Genomic DNA, 16931 nt, shown 5'->3' with positions numbered 1-16931 from the left:
TGCAATCTACTGAGACAGTTCGTCTCACACACATAACAAATGCACTACGATCAAATAGGTTGATGACAACATTTGATTAAATGGACTGAGCTGCCCCATGATGACGGTGAAGGACACCGGTTCAATTCCTTTGTTTGTAGCCAATCAATAATTTCAAGCACAACCTCTATACAAAAATAGTAACGAATCGTGGTTAACCATGACAATATTAAATGTATAGTGATGACAAAAGGAACTGATTGTGTGCAGGTCAGTGAACGATGAGGGTAAGAAGAAAATCGAGTATTATAATAGCATTAACACATATGCAATTGAAGAGGATTAATAATCAATTTTGTTACGCAATACTTGTGTCAAGAAGCTAGTGTTCTGGTAGCAGGTAGGCAAGCCACACCTACTGACAGCTATTGATGATATTCAGTCAATCGGATTGGCTGAATATCATTAGTAGCTATCAGTAGGCGTGGTTAGTCAGTTTGACATTTCCCCCGACTTTCCGGGAAGGATATGTCCAATGTAGAAGGACCCACGCCTGACGGCGTGGACTATCGTACTAAATGGAGCGTGGTCCTCCTTGAAGGACTAGTCTGAGCCGGTCGCCCTTGGGGTGACGTGCTTCGAATAGCGCATTAAGAACTTATTTTTATTTGATAAATGTGATCGTTTTAAAAGACTAATCGTCAGATTTAGGCAAAATATCCCGTTTTATCTGCAGTGTACTGGGCTCAGCTGTCAACCTCCGGTAAGAAATAACCTCAGGAACTAAATGAATTGATTGAAACTGCCTTATTTACTTGGAATAAGAGGAAGTTTTGTATTTTAATTTTTGGCATTTAATTACTACTACCGTACATGATGAACAAACCTGACTTCATATATCATCCATGCAGGGGCTATGAGCCCCCGGGGAGGGGGAGGTAAAATTTCCAAAAATCACCCCCCCCCCTCACTTAGCCCGCCAATCCTTAAATGGTCTAGATACATCAATACATACATGTTACACCAGGGCTGTCAACTTTTTGGAATTGCTTGGTCATGTTGGTTGTTGTTCGAGCATATGTACTCTAATGCAAATCTTTGATTTGCGTTAGAGATGGCAAGTATGCCAGGCTTTTGCATAGTCCGATGCATAAAATTGTACCGAGACGTAAACATGCTTCATAGTTCACAAACACACTTCATAAGCGTGTCATTATAAGCTTTATTCTATTGCATGTATTGAGCCGTACCTTTTACATTTTCGATACTTACGATCCTGAAAATTGGAAGCAATTATAAGCTGATTTTTGCTGGCTGCACAGCTGACGAAAAGATGGCAGAAATTTAGCCTCACCATGTGGGAGCAATTGACGCAGGCAAATGTTCATGAATAATGACTGGAAGGTCATAAGCTAACAGCTTCTATAGATGAGAGTATATTATTATCACGTGAGCTTACTTGACATAACCTGACCTTAGACTGCTGCCCTCAGTCGTCAACCTGACAACGTCATTGATGACCATTCCATTTGAAAATGGGTGAATATGGCTATGATGAGGATGTGACGTCGTATAAACAATTGTTGAAGTACCCTTTCACGTTGGTTTCTGCTTTAAGTTGGGCTTTTAATTGTTTGTCAAATATGGAATCGATGCATCCAGGCACTCTATGACAGTGTGTTTCATCTGAAGTAGCGATAAGCCGATGGGGCGTCAACTTCTAATAAAATGGATATGGCTGACGCCGCCCTATTTCTCTTAATGGACTAATCCATTGCCACTCTCTCGCAAGATGACCTCTTCCCATTCTAATGACCTTTTACTTCGTGAAATAAGGCGATCACCTGAGAATATTGGAGCAATTTTTCCAGAAATAGTGATGAAATATCTACCTAAATGCACCTGAAATGGCACATAGAACTGAGAATTACTTCAACAACACGCATAGTAACAAATTGGTAGGTAAAGATATGTACAAGGAGGTATTTAGGGATATTTCAGAATTGCCTATTGTTATTACAATGATATTACGTAACGGTAAGCTTACGTAATTTGTTTACCGACCGATATTCAGGGCGAAGGGACACTAGCCACGAATGCGAGGGCATCCGTGAGCAAATTCGTGGCTAGTGTTTCTCGAGCAAGTTGGTTGGGCCTTGGCGTGAGACAGAGGCGTACCGGGATTTGCCGACTCCAATGTTCATTTTGTACCATGATTATTTGAGCCACGGCGCTCGAGAATGTGAAAAAAGGGGGGGGGGGGGAGTAGGAGCAACAAATTATTCATGACGATGCGTGAGATTTTACTTATTCTCCAGTTTTTGCGTTGAAATAATGTTACGGTAGGCCTACTAATATATAATTTCAACATTTTAAATAAGGAATAACAAAATTAAAATTTAACAGGGGGGGGGGGCAAATTGTACATTAAGGCTTTAATTATTAAGGCAAAATAAAAAAATAAACATGTTTCACGTCCCCTCCTGCTTCCTTTTTTGAGGTTTCCTCAAATATATTTTTATTTTTGAAATTCAGTTATAACTTTTGAAGAATATGTCTAGGAAGTTTGAATGCTTTCTATAGCCTTGTTGAGATACAAGAAACATTTTAGGAAGGTTTTGTGATCATTGGAGGGGGTGTAACTCTCAGAACAACAAATAAAAAAGGGCCTCCTTCTTTTTCCAGGCATTATTGTATACGCTAAAACAGCTCTAATTATGGGTATTTACACCAATTTTGCGATAAAAAATAGAAAATAAAAAGCCCCCTCCTCCTCCTTTTTTTCGAAAACCCGGACGTGAAACATGTTTTATTTTTTACTTGGCCTATAGTAATACATATTTACATAGAAATTTAAAAGAACAGGTAGTCCTACATGTAGGTCAAGGAAACCTACATAAATATGTTGTCTGTCTATATAGGCCCTACTTCACTTGACCCAAATATGATTTTTTTATGGTGATGAAACACTCGCACATGGAATTTTAGAGGGATATTGATAGCAGTTCCACATCAAAAACTGCTAATATTATGAGACTAAGATCTAGAAACACCACCGAAATGCTGTTTTGTTAGCTAAATCGTTTTGATGAAAGTCAATCTTTGACAAGATGTAACTTTTCTAGGGAAAGTACGACAAAAAAGGTTTTCAGTTTTGGCTTATTCAAGGGCTTTAATTTGATATATAAAATGATGCAGTTTGATGGCAAATTTAAATTCACCTGGCATACCTATAAAAAAAGGATCATATTTTATTTTCATTTATTTACTACTACCATCCCTTTTACATTGGAAAGTAATTTCTGTCTACATGTAGCTAAGAAATTAAGAAGTAAAAAGATTAAAACTTTCAACTGCACTCACCAGGTTATTTTCCCAAATATTTCAGAACCAACTGGTTCCTTCCTCAGTGGGTGATGGTGTGTGAGATGTTGAAGCAACTTGAACCATTCAAAATAAAAAAATTAAAATGGTATTTGACTAAAAACAATGATCCATTGAAATATCTCTTCATAAACGTTTTTGGTTTATACCCAGTTATCAACAATCAACATCCACTAAGAAATTGTGTAGTTTACGGACAGTATTGAATTTTGTACGCTCAGATTGAAAAATCATAAATTACATAGTGACGGATTCTGGGGAAACGCCAAACAATTTAGTTATTTATCCGATTATTAACGGTGTTTTACATTAGTGAGTCTGTGACGGATCTTAGATGCGTCACTTTGTAAACCATTGCATCATCAGGTAATGTCAGATATCAACATGTATGTACAAATGTACGTCAATTGCATAATTAATTAAACTAATGAGCTTCAAATCTAGGTAATATTAGACTATTTACTATTTCAAATACATTGGCCAATTTTCATAAAAATGACAATTCAATGAACATCCGTCATTATGTACATTGTACATGTAATGCACCTGACCAATTGTCTTTTCAAGAGAACTGAATTTGTTTAATTTCCACTCTGCAAGAAACGGGCCTTTCTTTTACATGCATATGTTCTATAGCTCTGCATCCCTATTGGTCAATGGTAACCGTCACCAAATGGAGATTTAATATACCGGGGTACCGTAACAAAAGTTTTAGGATACATGCCTAACCTGCAAGATCTAGACACTTGACAACTTGTATGAATACAACAATTAAACTACCGATACAACAAAAATTTTAAGGAAAAACAAGTGATGTGTTCTGTTTCTTTTTAAAATGTAATAGCATGATTTTGTTGTGTGTGTGTGTGGGGGGTATTTCCTTATTGGGCAAATTTATACCTTGTTGGGAGAAATTAATGCTTTTGTAAAAAAACACCAGTTCCTCCACTGGCCTTCTAAAATTCACCTCAGATGGGTAGGTACATTGTACAATGTAGATCTATGTACATATGATCATAAAATTTTAAATTTCAAGTGTTCTTGTACGTTGATGAATTTCATTTTGAGTTTCAACTTTGCTAGGAACAATTCCATGATGACCCTGTGTGCACTTCTGGTAGTACCTACATGAACATTGTACATGTAGGTGATTTCATGAAATGAAGTTGGCATAATCTGCAGGGTGTCTTGTCCATAAATAGTGAAGCAAGTGTCGATTACATTCAGCAATTGATGTTGTGAAGGAACAAGCTTTTATATTTTAGAGCAAATTCATTACCAGAACCTAGCTCAAGATTCTGAGCCTTGATATGAGTCCTCAATAAAGTTGTCATGTTTTACAAAATATCATCAATAAAGTTGTCATGAAAAAGCAAAATGTGAGCTGAACTCTAGATGTGCCTGCACTCTGCTGGCAGCGGTCATACTAAATATTTCGCGATCAGAGAAGAGGGTCAGTCTCAGGGCTTGTGGTGATCACTATGGTGATCAGAGGGTTTATGCATGGTTTGTGCCCTAGTCAATAAACATTACATATAATTACAAGGACTTTGATTAAGAGCTACCAGGACACTGCTACAAAATATAAAATATCTTGTTTTACAAATTTATTGACCACCCCTCATGTTCCTTTTTTTAAAACTCTGTAATCATTTTACAATTTACAGTGAGCTAAAGATGGCTGGCAGGCGTGCAAGTTCAGCGGCAATTTCCATTGATGAATTACTTCAAGATGACTCAGTCTGGGAGGGCACACCAGTACCTTCCTGGATACCAGATGAAATTTTTGGCGAACAAGATAAGAAAACCGTCCTTCAACAACTCTTCAGTGCCTTCCAAGGAATGCATGAGTTACAAAAGAAGGAGTTGTTCTGTGATGTTGCCATCATAGTTCAGGATAAAACCTTCCATGCCCATAAGGTTGTTCTAGCAGCTACCAGCAAATATTTCCAAGCCATGTTCACATCAGGGTTACAGGAATGTCAACAGTCTGAGGCAACTATCACTGGTGATGCAGATTCATTCACAGTGCTTTTAGATTTTGCATACTCAGGTTTATTAGATGTTACTATGGTGACTGTTTTAAGTATCATGGATATGGCACATTATCTTCAATTTGACTATGCAATGGATCGGTGTGTTGGTTTTGTAGAGGGTGAATTTGACGCTCAAGAAATTGATGTTAAGGTAGCTTTAGAGGTTCTCACCAGAGCCAATCTGTTTGGTCTCCATGATCTGAAGAAAAATTGTAAAAAGTATTTGGCCAAGAATTTCAAGGCGTCTGAACTGTTTGTTGCACACATGACTGCTGACCTCATGGAAGAGATGTTGGAAAGATCTGACTTGACAGATGAAAAAGAGGCAAGTACAGTAGTATAGATAGCAATCTTTCATTTAAGGTGGCTTTATCGGCTACGGTGTCATGCTCAGAACTCCTTGAAAATGATATAGGATGTGTGTATTGATGAGAAAAGCTTATACTTGCCAAGTTTTAATTTTTTCCAAAAAAGCGTTTTTGATTTATGCAACTTTTTGTCATCTCAAAATCCCATTGAATTACTACAGGGAAGGGGTTTTGGCACTTTGCCAATTTCTCAAAATAGCCACATTTTTGAAAACAAAGATTTTATTAAAACTGATTTTTCTCTCCGTTATAGCAGTTGTATAAAAGTTTTAAGTTTCACATTGCTGCCAATATATCACAGAATAATACAAACCAAGTTTATTTTCTAACTTAGTGTTACTTTTAAAAGTATATATTTAAAAGGAATGTTGGTACTTTTTTATGATTTTTTTATTTTTTTCTAGAAACACTAAATTACCTATATTTTAGGATTTTTTTAGCCAACAGGGAAGGGTGCTATGGTTACCAAACTTTCAGGGATGGAAAATAAGATTAATGTCTAAATTCTCTCGTCAGCTTTTTTCAATTAAGTGTTTCTATTTTAAGCTACAGTGTTTCTAACATTCCCTAAAATAAAAAGTGGAAAAAATAATTTTTTTCAAAAAGTAAACACTTTATCCAAAAAAACTTACGAGAGAATTTAGATATTAAGCTTATTTACCACCCCTGAAAGTTTGGTACCATAGCTTTTTCCTAAGTGAAAAAAAAAAAAACCTGTCAAAATTAAGGGAATTTTCAAAAAATAAAGAAAAACATAAGAATTGTTACAATTCTTACTTAAAATAGGTGGGGAAAATACTTTTCTTTGTTATGTTAAAGATTTAAATGAATAGACCTGATTGATCTGACACAGGAGCTATTTTTCTGCAAGGGTGTTGTATCCGAGGCAGCTACCTTAAGGGTAACAGCTTCAGTGACAAGCACTGCTTTCCAAGCAGGCCCTCATACAAAGTACAGTACATACATGTACAAACATCACTCAAAATTTACATAAAGAGCTATAAAGTACATATGATATACAAACATCATTCAAAATTTTTACAAAATGTACAAATCAAAAACAAAATTGGATCAAGCAACTTGAAATACAATAACAAGAAAATACTACATGTACATACATGTGTAGGATTGGCATGACATAAATATTCTTCAGTTCAACTACTGGAGATAAATTATTCCATGCATAGGCTGCCCTCACAAATATATGTGTGTAGCCCTGAATTGGATTGACACCATTAGCATTAATTATTTGTGACCGATTCTTACAATTCAGGCCCTTGGTACCCTCCCCATGCAGGCTTGTTGACTCAACACAAGATCAGTCTTTCAACATTAGTGCATGACCAGGTCGCACGGTCTGGGTTTTGCTGCTCGAGCCTTTCCCATACCTTTAAGGGGGTACTACACCCTGCCCAATTTTGTGCCTATTTTTGCATTTTTCTCAAAAACTATAGAGCATTGGTGACAAGTAAGATATGTATATTATACAATGTAGGGCAAGGACTACAACTACTGCACTGGAAATTTTATTTCAGCACAGACAACAGTTGTGGAGTTACAGTCAAAAATGAGGAAAACCAATATTTGATCAATAAATCAATAACTACTTGCCTTGAGTTGCTGAATTTTCAGTGCAGTAGTTGTAGTCCTTGCCCGTATAATATACATATCTTACTTGTCACCAAATCGCTATAATTTTTGAGAAAATGCAAAAAATAGGCATAAAATTGGCCAGGGGTGTAATACCCCCTTAATTGTCATGTTTGTTATACATGTTTTTACTTCTATTTCAATCATTTAATAGTTACAATGTACAATTTTTTATTTATTCTAATAAATACAGGTATTTGATGCAACCTTGGCTTGGTTAAAACATGACTGGGAAAGCCGGAAGGAGTTGGCGCCATCTCTCATGAGTAAAATCAGACTGGGAATAGTACCAATAGGTCATTTCTCCAAGATGGTATCTAAATCACCAAATGTATATGCTGTCCCAGAATGTGAGGTGTTGATAGAAAAAGTTTGGAAGTTGTTGGACTCCAAACAACCTAATGGTCCACCTCTACATGCCAAAGAGCCTGACTTGTTTGCATCAAGAACAACAGTCAATGTAAGTAAATGAAGAAATTTAAACAAGATATATTGGGGAACAAACCAAAAGTTCCATGACATCACTAGGAGACAAATATCTGTGATCGGTTGAAAAATCTGTTGATAATCTGTGATCGAACACAAATTTTTTTCAGATTTTTCAGACAATCACATATTTCACAAAAAAATGTCTCCCAGTGCATCCTGTATTAAATCAAAATTCTATTTTTTAGGGTGAAGGCACAGCAGCTGATAGGTGTATCCCATCATGCTCTGCTGTGCCAAAGTAGATCGAACTCCACATGCCATAGAAAGTGTACCGGTACACAAAATCCCTCACTGTAACTTTCAATTACCAGCTTATATCAGAGGAGCTTAGACTTTTGTCGGAAAAAATATGATCTCTAAAGTATTGTGAAACTATTCTATCCATAGCTCTCAATATCTAAGTGGCTCTTACTTATGTTTTGTATGCATTTGCTATGGAGCAAGCAGATAGACTGCAATGCATGATGGGATACTCCCTTCAGCTGCTGTGGGGTGAAGGGGTAAAAAGTCTCATTATGTTTCAAATAAATTGATTATAAATATTTGTCAAAGTTGACCTTAGGTTGCAATTTTCAACATTTCCTACTTATGTTTTTTAGGAGAGAGAAGGGTCAGCCCTCTAAGGAACTACTTTTATTTATTGGACATCATCAAACTTTAGTTTTGTTCCCTAATGCGTAGTTTGTCCCATAAAAAGAGGGCCCAAACAATGTTATGATTTAAAATGTGTTCTTAGCAGTAACTCAGTGTTATGATTAAATAGTTTGAAAGATAATGATCTCGGATGTTCATAGATTTTCAAATTTCACGATATCTATGCTAACGAATTAATCTTCAATAAATTTTTTGTGCATAAACATTATGTAGCCAGATAGCTTCCAGTGATATAAAAATCTCACCTTTTTTAGAAAAGTGGGGGGATGATGCTGTGGATCACGAAATGCCCTTATAATGAATATTAATGTCCTTTATATTCTTTGAATTTATAAACATTTGTTTTTGGATCACCTTAATTACAAACAGTGTAATTCTAGTGTTTGAATGAACTGTCTCTTTATTACTGTAACCACACGGGTATAAGCCCCACCTTTGGCTACAAGCCCACTCCCTATTTTTCATAACATTCTGCAAACAAGGGTGCACTGAGGTATAAGACTAGTAGTAATTTTGGTTAAGTTTTTAAATCAAATAAACGCTTTTCCTCTCATATTTAAGAATGTAAAAGATATCAGTTGAAAATCTACATTCCATTCTTTAAAAATTGGCATATTTATGGTAGAAATTACTGGTTCATCAGACATATACAAATGGAGCAGATCATTGTTCTTATTTTTAAATTCGAGTACTAGCCCCTCCCCATTTTTAAGTCCACCTCAAAGTAAAATTGCCCATCTAGGGGAGGTGGGCTTATACCTGAGTGATTACGGTATATTGTGTAATCCCATAAATATTTTTGCTTTCTGCAGACTATTCTGTGCATTGGTTCTACTCCCATATTCTATGACGATCACAAATCTGGCTGGGTAAAACTGAAGAAATTTCCAGCTCTACCACAGAAGGACTGTGAAGGGTCTATAGACAGTTGCTGCAATGCTGAAGGAAACCTGTTTGTTGCACGAGGAATGTACAATATCACAGGAAAGCGTCCCCAGTTCCTTAAGCTTGATTATGTCAACAACAGTTGGAGGGTTCTAGCCCCAATGTTGAAGAAAAGAGAAGCACCTGTACTTGTTTATAGGAAGGGTAAGACTCAAAAAAGTTAGTTTTAGGTTTAAAAAATGGTGAAAACTGTCAAAGATACCCATTTTATACAGACTCCCCCAATTCTGAATTACTTGTTGCGAAAGTTACTAGAGTGAATAAACGGACAGACCGAACAAATTTGCCTAAATCTGTTCACGGATCACGACCAACGAATTTGAATATTTGGCTAACCACCCTGACTGAGAGCCTTAATATATGTATAAAAAAGACAGCAGCTACAAATGTAGAGGAAACGATGTGCAACCTCAAGTGGCTTCTCAGCAGATCTACTATTGAAGAGGGCAGGGTGGCAAATGACTTCTGTACACACAATCTTCCCTTTTACAATGACACCACATTTAATAAATCACTTTTTTCTTGACTGAGTACACATCTTGTGAACGTACTACATGTAGGGTCTCAAACAAAATGTGCCAAATTGATCATTATTCTGCATGTACAGCCAGCTGCAATCACATGTATCTTCGTAATTTGGGACCTAATTCAATCCTTGAAAATGACAATGCTCGCCCCCACAGACCCAGGGTTATCAACAACTACCTACAGAATATGGGAGTAGAGAAAATGGAATGGCCTGACATCACCTCAGACCTCAACCTGATTGAACATTAGTGGGACCAACTTAGTTGTGCTGTGGGTGCAAGAGTAGCCAACGCAACCACATTGAATAACCTGCAATGAATCCTGGTTGAAAAATGGAACGCCATCCCACAGCAATGTGTGATCAGGCTGGTGAGCAGCATGAGGAGGTTGTTGTAGCTGTGTATGGTTTATCCATCTATCATAATTTCACTCTTTTCTTGGCTGAGTACACATCTTGTGAATGTACTACATGTAGGTTCTCAAACAGAATGTGCCAAATTGATCATTATTCTGTGCAGCCAGCTGCAATCACACATATCTTCGCAATCTGGGACTTAATTCAATCCTTGAAAATGACAATGCTCGCCTCCACAGATCCAGGGTTATCAATAACTACCTACAGAATATATGGGAGTAGGGATATGGAATAGCCTGAAATCACCCCAGACCTCAACCTGATCGATTGAACACTGGTGGGACCAACTTAGTTGTGCTGTGGGTGCCAGAGTAGCCAGTGCAACCACATTGAATGACCTGCGATGAATCCTGATTGAAGAATGGAACGCCATCCCACAGCAATGTGTGACCAGGCTGGTGAGCAGCATGAGGAGGTTGTTGTAGCTGTGTATGGTTTATCCATCTATGTACAATATACTAGTGTTGTTTCAGCACAGAATAATGGTCAATTTGCCACATTCTGTTTGAGACCCCACTGGCCACTACATTCACACACAATTGTATCAAATATGGTGTCATTGTAAAGGGGAATAAATTAGCTGTCCATACATGTAGATATGAACATGTCACAAATAATGTGAAATATAGATGCTTGAAAACTTTTCCAACTTTTTTTGAGGAGTTATTTATATCAAATTACATGTACTCATTTGATGTAACATTTGGGTTGAAAATTCATGGACTTCAAAAATCACTTCAAAATGCACTTTTTTGTTTCCCTATAGGCAGTGTGTATGCCATTGGTGGTACATCTACTACTACTACTACGTATACTGAATGCGAGGTGTTCAGTATCAGGACCAACAGTTGGCAGAAACTACCTGCTCTACCTGCCTCTAATGTAAGTTTACCTTGTTTTTTACCCCAATCACTTTCCAATTATTGTCACATCTGGGGTTTCAAATCATGGCTTGATAGCTCTTAACCCCATGAGAACTACCTGCCGATTAGCTAAAATGAATACTGTGTCCAATTTTGAACCATCAAGGAGGGTATTAATAAGATCATCTGCAAATGCAAGTTTGACCATAAATAGTTAAAAGCCTAGTCATAATTGGCAATTGAAATTCCTAAGCTACATATATACGCATGGAACCATTGGCCCGGTGATGGTCACAGGTGCTGCTTGCTATCAGGGCTTGCTACACCTGCTTTGGTGGTTGGCACCCAAGGGGTTGGTGGTTCAAAATCGGTGGAGAAAACAACTTTTCTCCTCATCTTCTCTCTTCCTTTGATTCCTTCCTTTCTTCTTTCCTTCCACCTAGGCAAAAAGCAGCTTGGATGTTGGGGTTAAGGCTTTGCAGTGATTACCAAACACTCGTCAGGGGTTGTTTAACTTCTAGTGGTCTGGGACAGTCCTCTATATAATTATAATCTGCTAATATGTGTATAATTACCACATTGTCAAAAAATAATAAATGAAGTACCGGTACCGATGCTAATTAACGCACATACATGTATGTCATATTTCATGAAGTAAGCTACCCTTCTCCCCCTTTCTGTATGGACGGTCAATACAAATGCTTCCAACTGTAGACAAAAGTCCCGGATTCAACCATCTCTAAATTTCACACCTTTCAAACTCTTCCATCATGCCCTTACCAGAGTGAATATAATATATTATCTGTGTAATGAAAGTTTTTTTTTTAAATTTCTTTGACAGTTGAAGCTGAGCCCATCATCCTGTGTTGCACACAATAGCATGATTGTTAGCTATGCTTCATCTGTACAAGATGTAGGCATCTTGAGTGATTACCACCTACATATGTATAATCCAGCAACTAATTCATGGTCAAAGCTCACAACTGTCCGGCACCCTGTGGCATCCAGTGTATGTGGTTTAGTGGTGCATGGTGGGAAGTGTTATCGAGTTGTCGGCCCGGACTGCAAGTGCACAGATGGATTATGTGAGTGGCATAAAGTCAACGTTCACGAGCTTCTGATTGACTATACAGAAGGTAGCGCTTCAGTCGGCGAGCCACAGGACCAGACCGCTCTCCGGGACTCGGACATACCACTATTTAAGTATCGTGGTTTCATGATTAATGGTGAGCTGTTTGTGACCATCAACAAACACTTTCACAAGATTGGAGCTGCTAGTAGTGATCAACTTCAAGAGATAGCTGGACAGTATGGAGGCTTGAACAAGCTTAATAGGCGTTGCTATTATTCAACTCTCACAACTACCATCATGGTTGACAAGTCTGCCTGGGTTTAACCCTTTCCACGCGGGTGTCGACTGCAGACGACAAGTTCCAAAATTTCTTGAAAAATTCAAAAATGTCAGAATTGTACAAATGCATGACAATATTTGGAATCAGCATGAAAAATGCATTAAAATGAGTACAAACAATCCCAGTATTGGTTCAGTGGTTCTTGAGATAGCTCTTGCTATTTTGGGAAAATATCTCAAAACTTGGGACTTTTTACGTTGAAGCATATGGCTAGCAATTCAGCAAGTAATTACATCATTATTAGTCTATTATGTATTATACTATGTATGTATACTGCAGAGATTTGCCTCAGTGACTTTTGCCCCCAAACCCTGTTATTGCTAACTACAGGGTTTTTCCTCAAAAGGCAATGTGATTTACAGGATTTGTTTCAGTAGCGAAACATGAGTCATCCTATGGGGGGCACCAACCATGATTGGGGGGCACTGGGCCTGATTTGGGAGGTGGACAGACACACGCCATTTTCCGGCAGATTTCATATCACTTGGGGGCACATGCCCCTCCTGTGCCCCTATGATGCTATGCTATTGTGCTATAGCCCATGTGTTATGTGTATGGCTTTCCCCCTAATAATTATTGTAAGAGCTGTGATGTATAAAAACTATCTACTTTTACCTTCATTGAAAATCTATTATATTGTTTAGTGTACATTCTTGCATTATGCATGTTTAAATAGTTTGGCTGTAGCACACCACTATTAATCAATGCACCATTGGTGCAATCCTAGTTCCGATAAAATAAACTTTTTGAGGTATTTTGGGCTGCTCTTTGGACTAACAATCAGAGTACAGTTGCATGAATTTGAAACGGCAAAAAATTCACATTTCATCATAAAATTGGTCTGCAAATTAAAATGTGGGCAGAAACAGGTTTGCAGTATTAAGAATGTCAAAAATAGTAAATGGCACTGTTTACTGCTTGTCCCAGGGAAACGAGGTGGAAGACTACCCATACATTGGAACATAATGTTAAACTTTTATTGATTTGTATTCGACTGGTTATCATAGTATATCTCAAATAATGCCGAAAAGGTCTTAAAATGAGCAAAGAAAACTGGTATTTTTATGTGTACATAATATGTATTTCAATGGAGATTATATAGTAGTGTGCTCCCATAATAAGCTCATCTTTTACATGTGCTGTCCAAAAAGTGTAGGTGGACAGCAAATTGTAGAGCTTAGACACTGAGGATGATAATACGAAATATGGGAACCCTCAGCCAGGTACAACCACACACAGTAAATGTGCTGGAAATTGTATTTTACAATATGTTTCTTTTATATCATCAGTTCTTCCGGTGAAAAGTTCATGACATTTTTGAGAAAATTGTAAAAAACACTTTTTTCAAAAAAAAAGAAAAAAAATAGTCCTGTGGTCGGGACTGCCGAGACGTCCGTTGGACATGGACATAATTATACAAAAAACTCTGATATGTATTAATTTGTGTACAATTGATACTATATTTTCACATCTGATCTTTCCAATCACCGTACTGATCTGTTTGCTAGCTATCCAAGTGGACTATTAGTACTGACTTTGGAGTGCAGTTAAAATGCTTAAGGTGTTACTATACACCCCTTGATAAATTTGTGACTATTTTTGCATTTTTCTCAAAAAATAATAGCACACTGGTAACAAAAGCTGTTATGTATATTATAGGGGCAACAAGGAATCCAGTTACTCAAAACAATTAGCGGTTTGTTATTTATGATAAGAAAAGAGGTACCGCTATAGTGCATCTCAATTTCTTAACATAAATAATGAACCTCTTGTCTTGAATCACTGAAATTTCAGTGAAGTAATTGGATTCCTTGCATGCCCCTATAATATACTCAACTTTTATTACCAGTTAAATAAATTGATGAATGTTTTCAGTCATCCAGTTGTACATGTAGTATATGAAGTTTGGAATTAAATCAAAATACTGGACTTACTATTTTTAGCAAAGCTACGTTGCGTGTGATACCATCACACTTCATCAGGCAACTGACCTGCTGGACTGGTCATGTGACAGACGGCTAGGGATCGGCTTGATGGCTCTTTATTACCAGTGTGTAGTTATTTTTTGAGAAAAATGCAAAATTAGTCACAAAATTTATCAGGGGGTGTAGTACCTAAAAAGACATCAGTCTATGGAAAGCCGTCCAGTTTTCTGGCTTACTAAAATACTACTAGCCATGATGTATGCATCTTTATATGGATAGCTTGTTGATCTTGTGATGATTTAAATCCTCCTGTCACATACAATGTACACATGTGTTGGCGCATAAGTTAACTCTGATTACTTGGTGCATAGATGCTGGTTTTCCATTAAATTTGGGTAAAAAGCATGTCCGTCCCTCACACTTTTTGTAATTAAGGTTGTGTAACTCTGGTATGAAATGTTTCTAATTTTTGTAACTTTATATCAGGATACCTGTCAATAGATGGGGTATGTGTCATTGAAAGTTATTCAAGAACTTTTACGAGAAAAAACTTTTTTACGATTAATTTTGTGAGGGACGGACAAAATTTCATAATGTCAACTTCAACGACCCCCCCTTAATAGAGACACATTTTATATTCATCTAAATTGTATTATTGATAGTAAATGTATTGTTGTTAATTTGCAAAACAAAACAAACTACAGGAACTCTTCTTGTTTAAAGCTTTATTTTTAAATTTGTACTGCGATGTCCGTCCCTCACAGTGTAATTTTGTTGACCTAACTTTACGGACCCCGTTTACGCAGAACGTACGGCAAAATTTTACTTTTTCTTTTGGATTAGTAAAATATAGTGTTTTGAGATAATTATTATACACAATATGCACAAATTTATAACAATTTTAATTTTTGGCCAAATGTTACCTAATTTCCGATCACACTCCATCTCATACTTCCTTGCTCAGATTGGATTGATAACAAATAGATGGCAAGTATGATTGACAGTGTGTGCTATGGACAAAGTCTTGCTCAAAATCTTAAGTTCATAGTCAAATTTTTACTCAGGGTTTCACGATCAATAAACTGCTGGTAGATTCCAAAATCAGAATTGTTCAGCAAGTGAGCCCTCATTATAATTATGCCAAGATACGTATGTTGCATTTGATAACTTAAATATAATTTACGTTTACTGTCACTAATTATATAAACCTATTTTATGACCATTTATTGTCTCGCCTGATAAGGCAGGAGACTATGTGTGTACGTGTAGGGGGTGTGTATGGGTGTATGTGACAATTTGGTTAAAGTTTTGGTTCAAGTTTTGATTTTAAATGCTCTCAGATGAATAGTTCAAATCCTATTGCAAGGAAACTTGGGCCATAGGTGAAGTATGAAGTTGTTTATGTTATGAAGTTGTGTCACATACCGTAAACGTTCGCCTAGTGGCGCTATTGGCTCCCTTGACATAACTTGAATTTTAGACACAAACTAAAAGTGCTGTCCCTTACAAATCCCACCGGCAAATAAGGGCACATGCCCTTAATTCTTGTTGGGAATTTTAGAGGAGGGAGCTCTCTATTTGTACATGAAATGTACCCCAAGGCAAAGGAGCCCAGGTGCGCCATTAGGTGAACGTTTACGCAGGGCTGTCAACTCTCACGCATTGGCCGTGAGTCTCACGCATTGGGTCAATTTCTCACGGTCTCACGCCAAGGTAGTATAATCTCACGCCTAGGTAGTAAATCTCACATAAAAAGCTGGAAAATGAGTAAAATCTCACGCATCGTCATGAATAATTTGTTGCTCCTGTCCCCCCCCCCCCCCGCTTTTCACATTCTCGGCGCCGTGGCTCAAATAATCATGATACAAAATGAACATTGGAGTCAGCAAATCCCGGTACGCCTCTGTCTCACGCCAAGCAATTCCAAAAAGTTGACAGCCCTGCGTTTACGGTAAATTCAAGGTCATTTCAAGGTCACCATAGGTCATTTGAGGTCAAATGTTTTCTTGAAATTTGGATTAAGTTGCTTTCAGGCTACAGTGATAGGGGCAAATGTGTCGAGCTGCTCAGTGATGGGGAAAGTGTGGGAGGGCAGGATGGGCAGTTGGGGGGGGGAGGAGGAATGGGGTAAGGCAGAACCAAAATACCCTGTGAAAAAAATAGCTGGAGATCCGTATGGGGTACAGTGACGTAACTTGGTGGGGAGTAGCGCAACCAGAGGTTCTCAACCTGAATAGATTTTCAGGTCATTTTGGGGTCAAACTTCTAAAAACTGTCATATGG

General features: G+C 37.5%; 1 protein-coding gene across 1 annotated transcript; it reads left to right on the top strand.

Moving 5' to 3' along the window:
- Positions 1 to 635: 635 nt before the first annotated feature.
- LOC140146685 (kelch-like protein 38) lies at positions 636 to 16454 on the top strand. The gene is made up of 6 exons (XM_072168557.1): positions 636 to 742; positions 5031 to 5724; positions 7611 to 7877; positions 9373 to 9649; positions 11215 to 11330; positions 12153 to 16454. Exons 2-6 carry the CDS (start codon positions 5041 to 5043, stop codon positions 12705 to 12707), a joined length of 1899 nt encoding a protein of 632 aa, XP_072024658.1. The 5' UTR covers positions 636 to 742; positions 5031 to 5040; the 3' UTR covers positions 12708 to 16454.
- The last annotated feature ends 477 nt before the right edge of the window (positions 16455 to 16931 follow it).

This window comes from Amphiura filiformis, chromosome 2 (genome assembly GCF_039555335.1).
Source record: "Amphiura filiformis chromosome 2, Afil_fr2py, whole genome shotgun sequence".
NCBI classification, from domain to species: domain Eukaryota; kingdom Metazoa; phylum Echinodermata; class Ophiuroidea; order Amphilepidida; family Amphiuridae; genus Amphiura; species Amphiura filiformis.
Note: the sequence above shows the minus strand (reverse complement) of the source record. Positions and strands in the feature narration are given on the sequence as shown.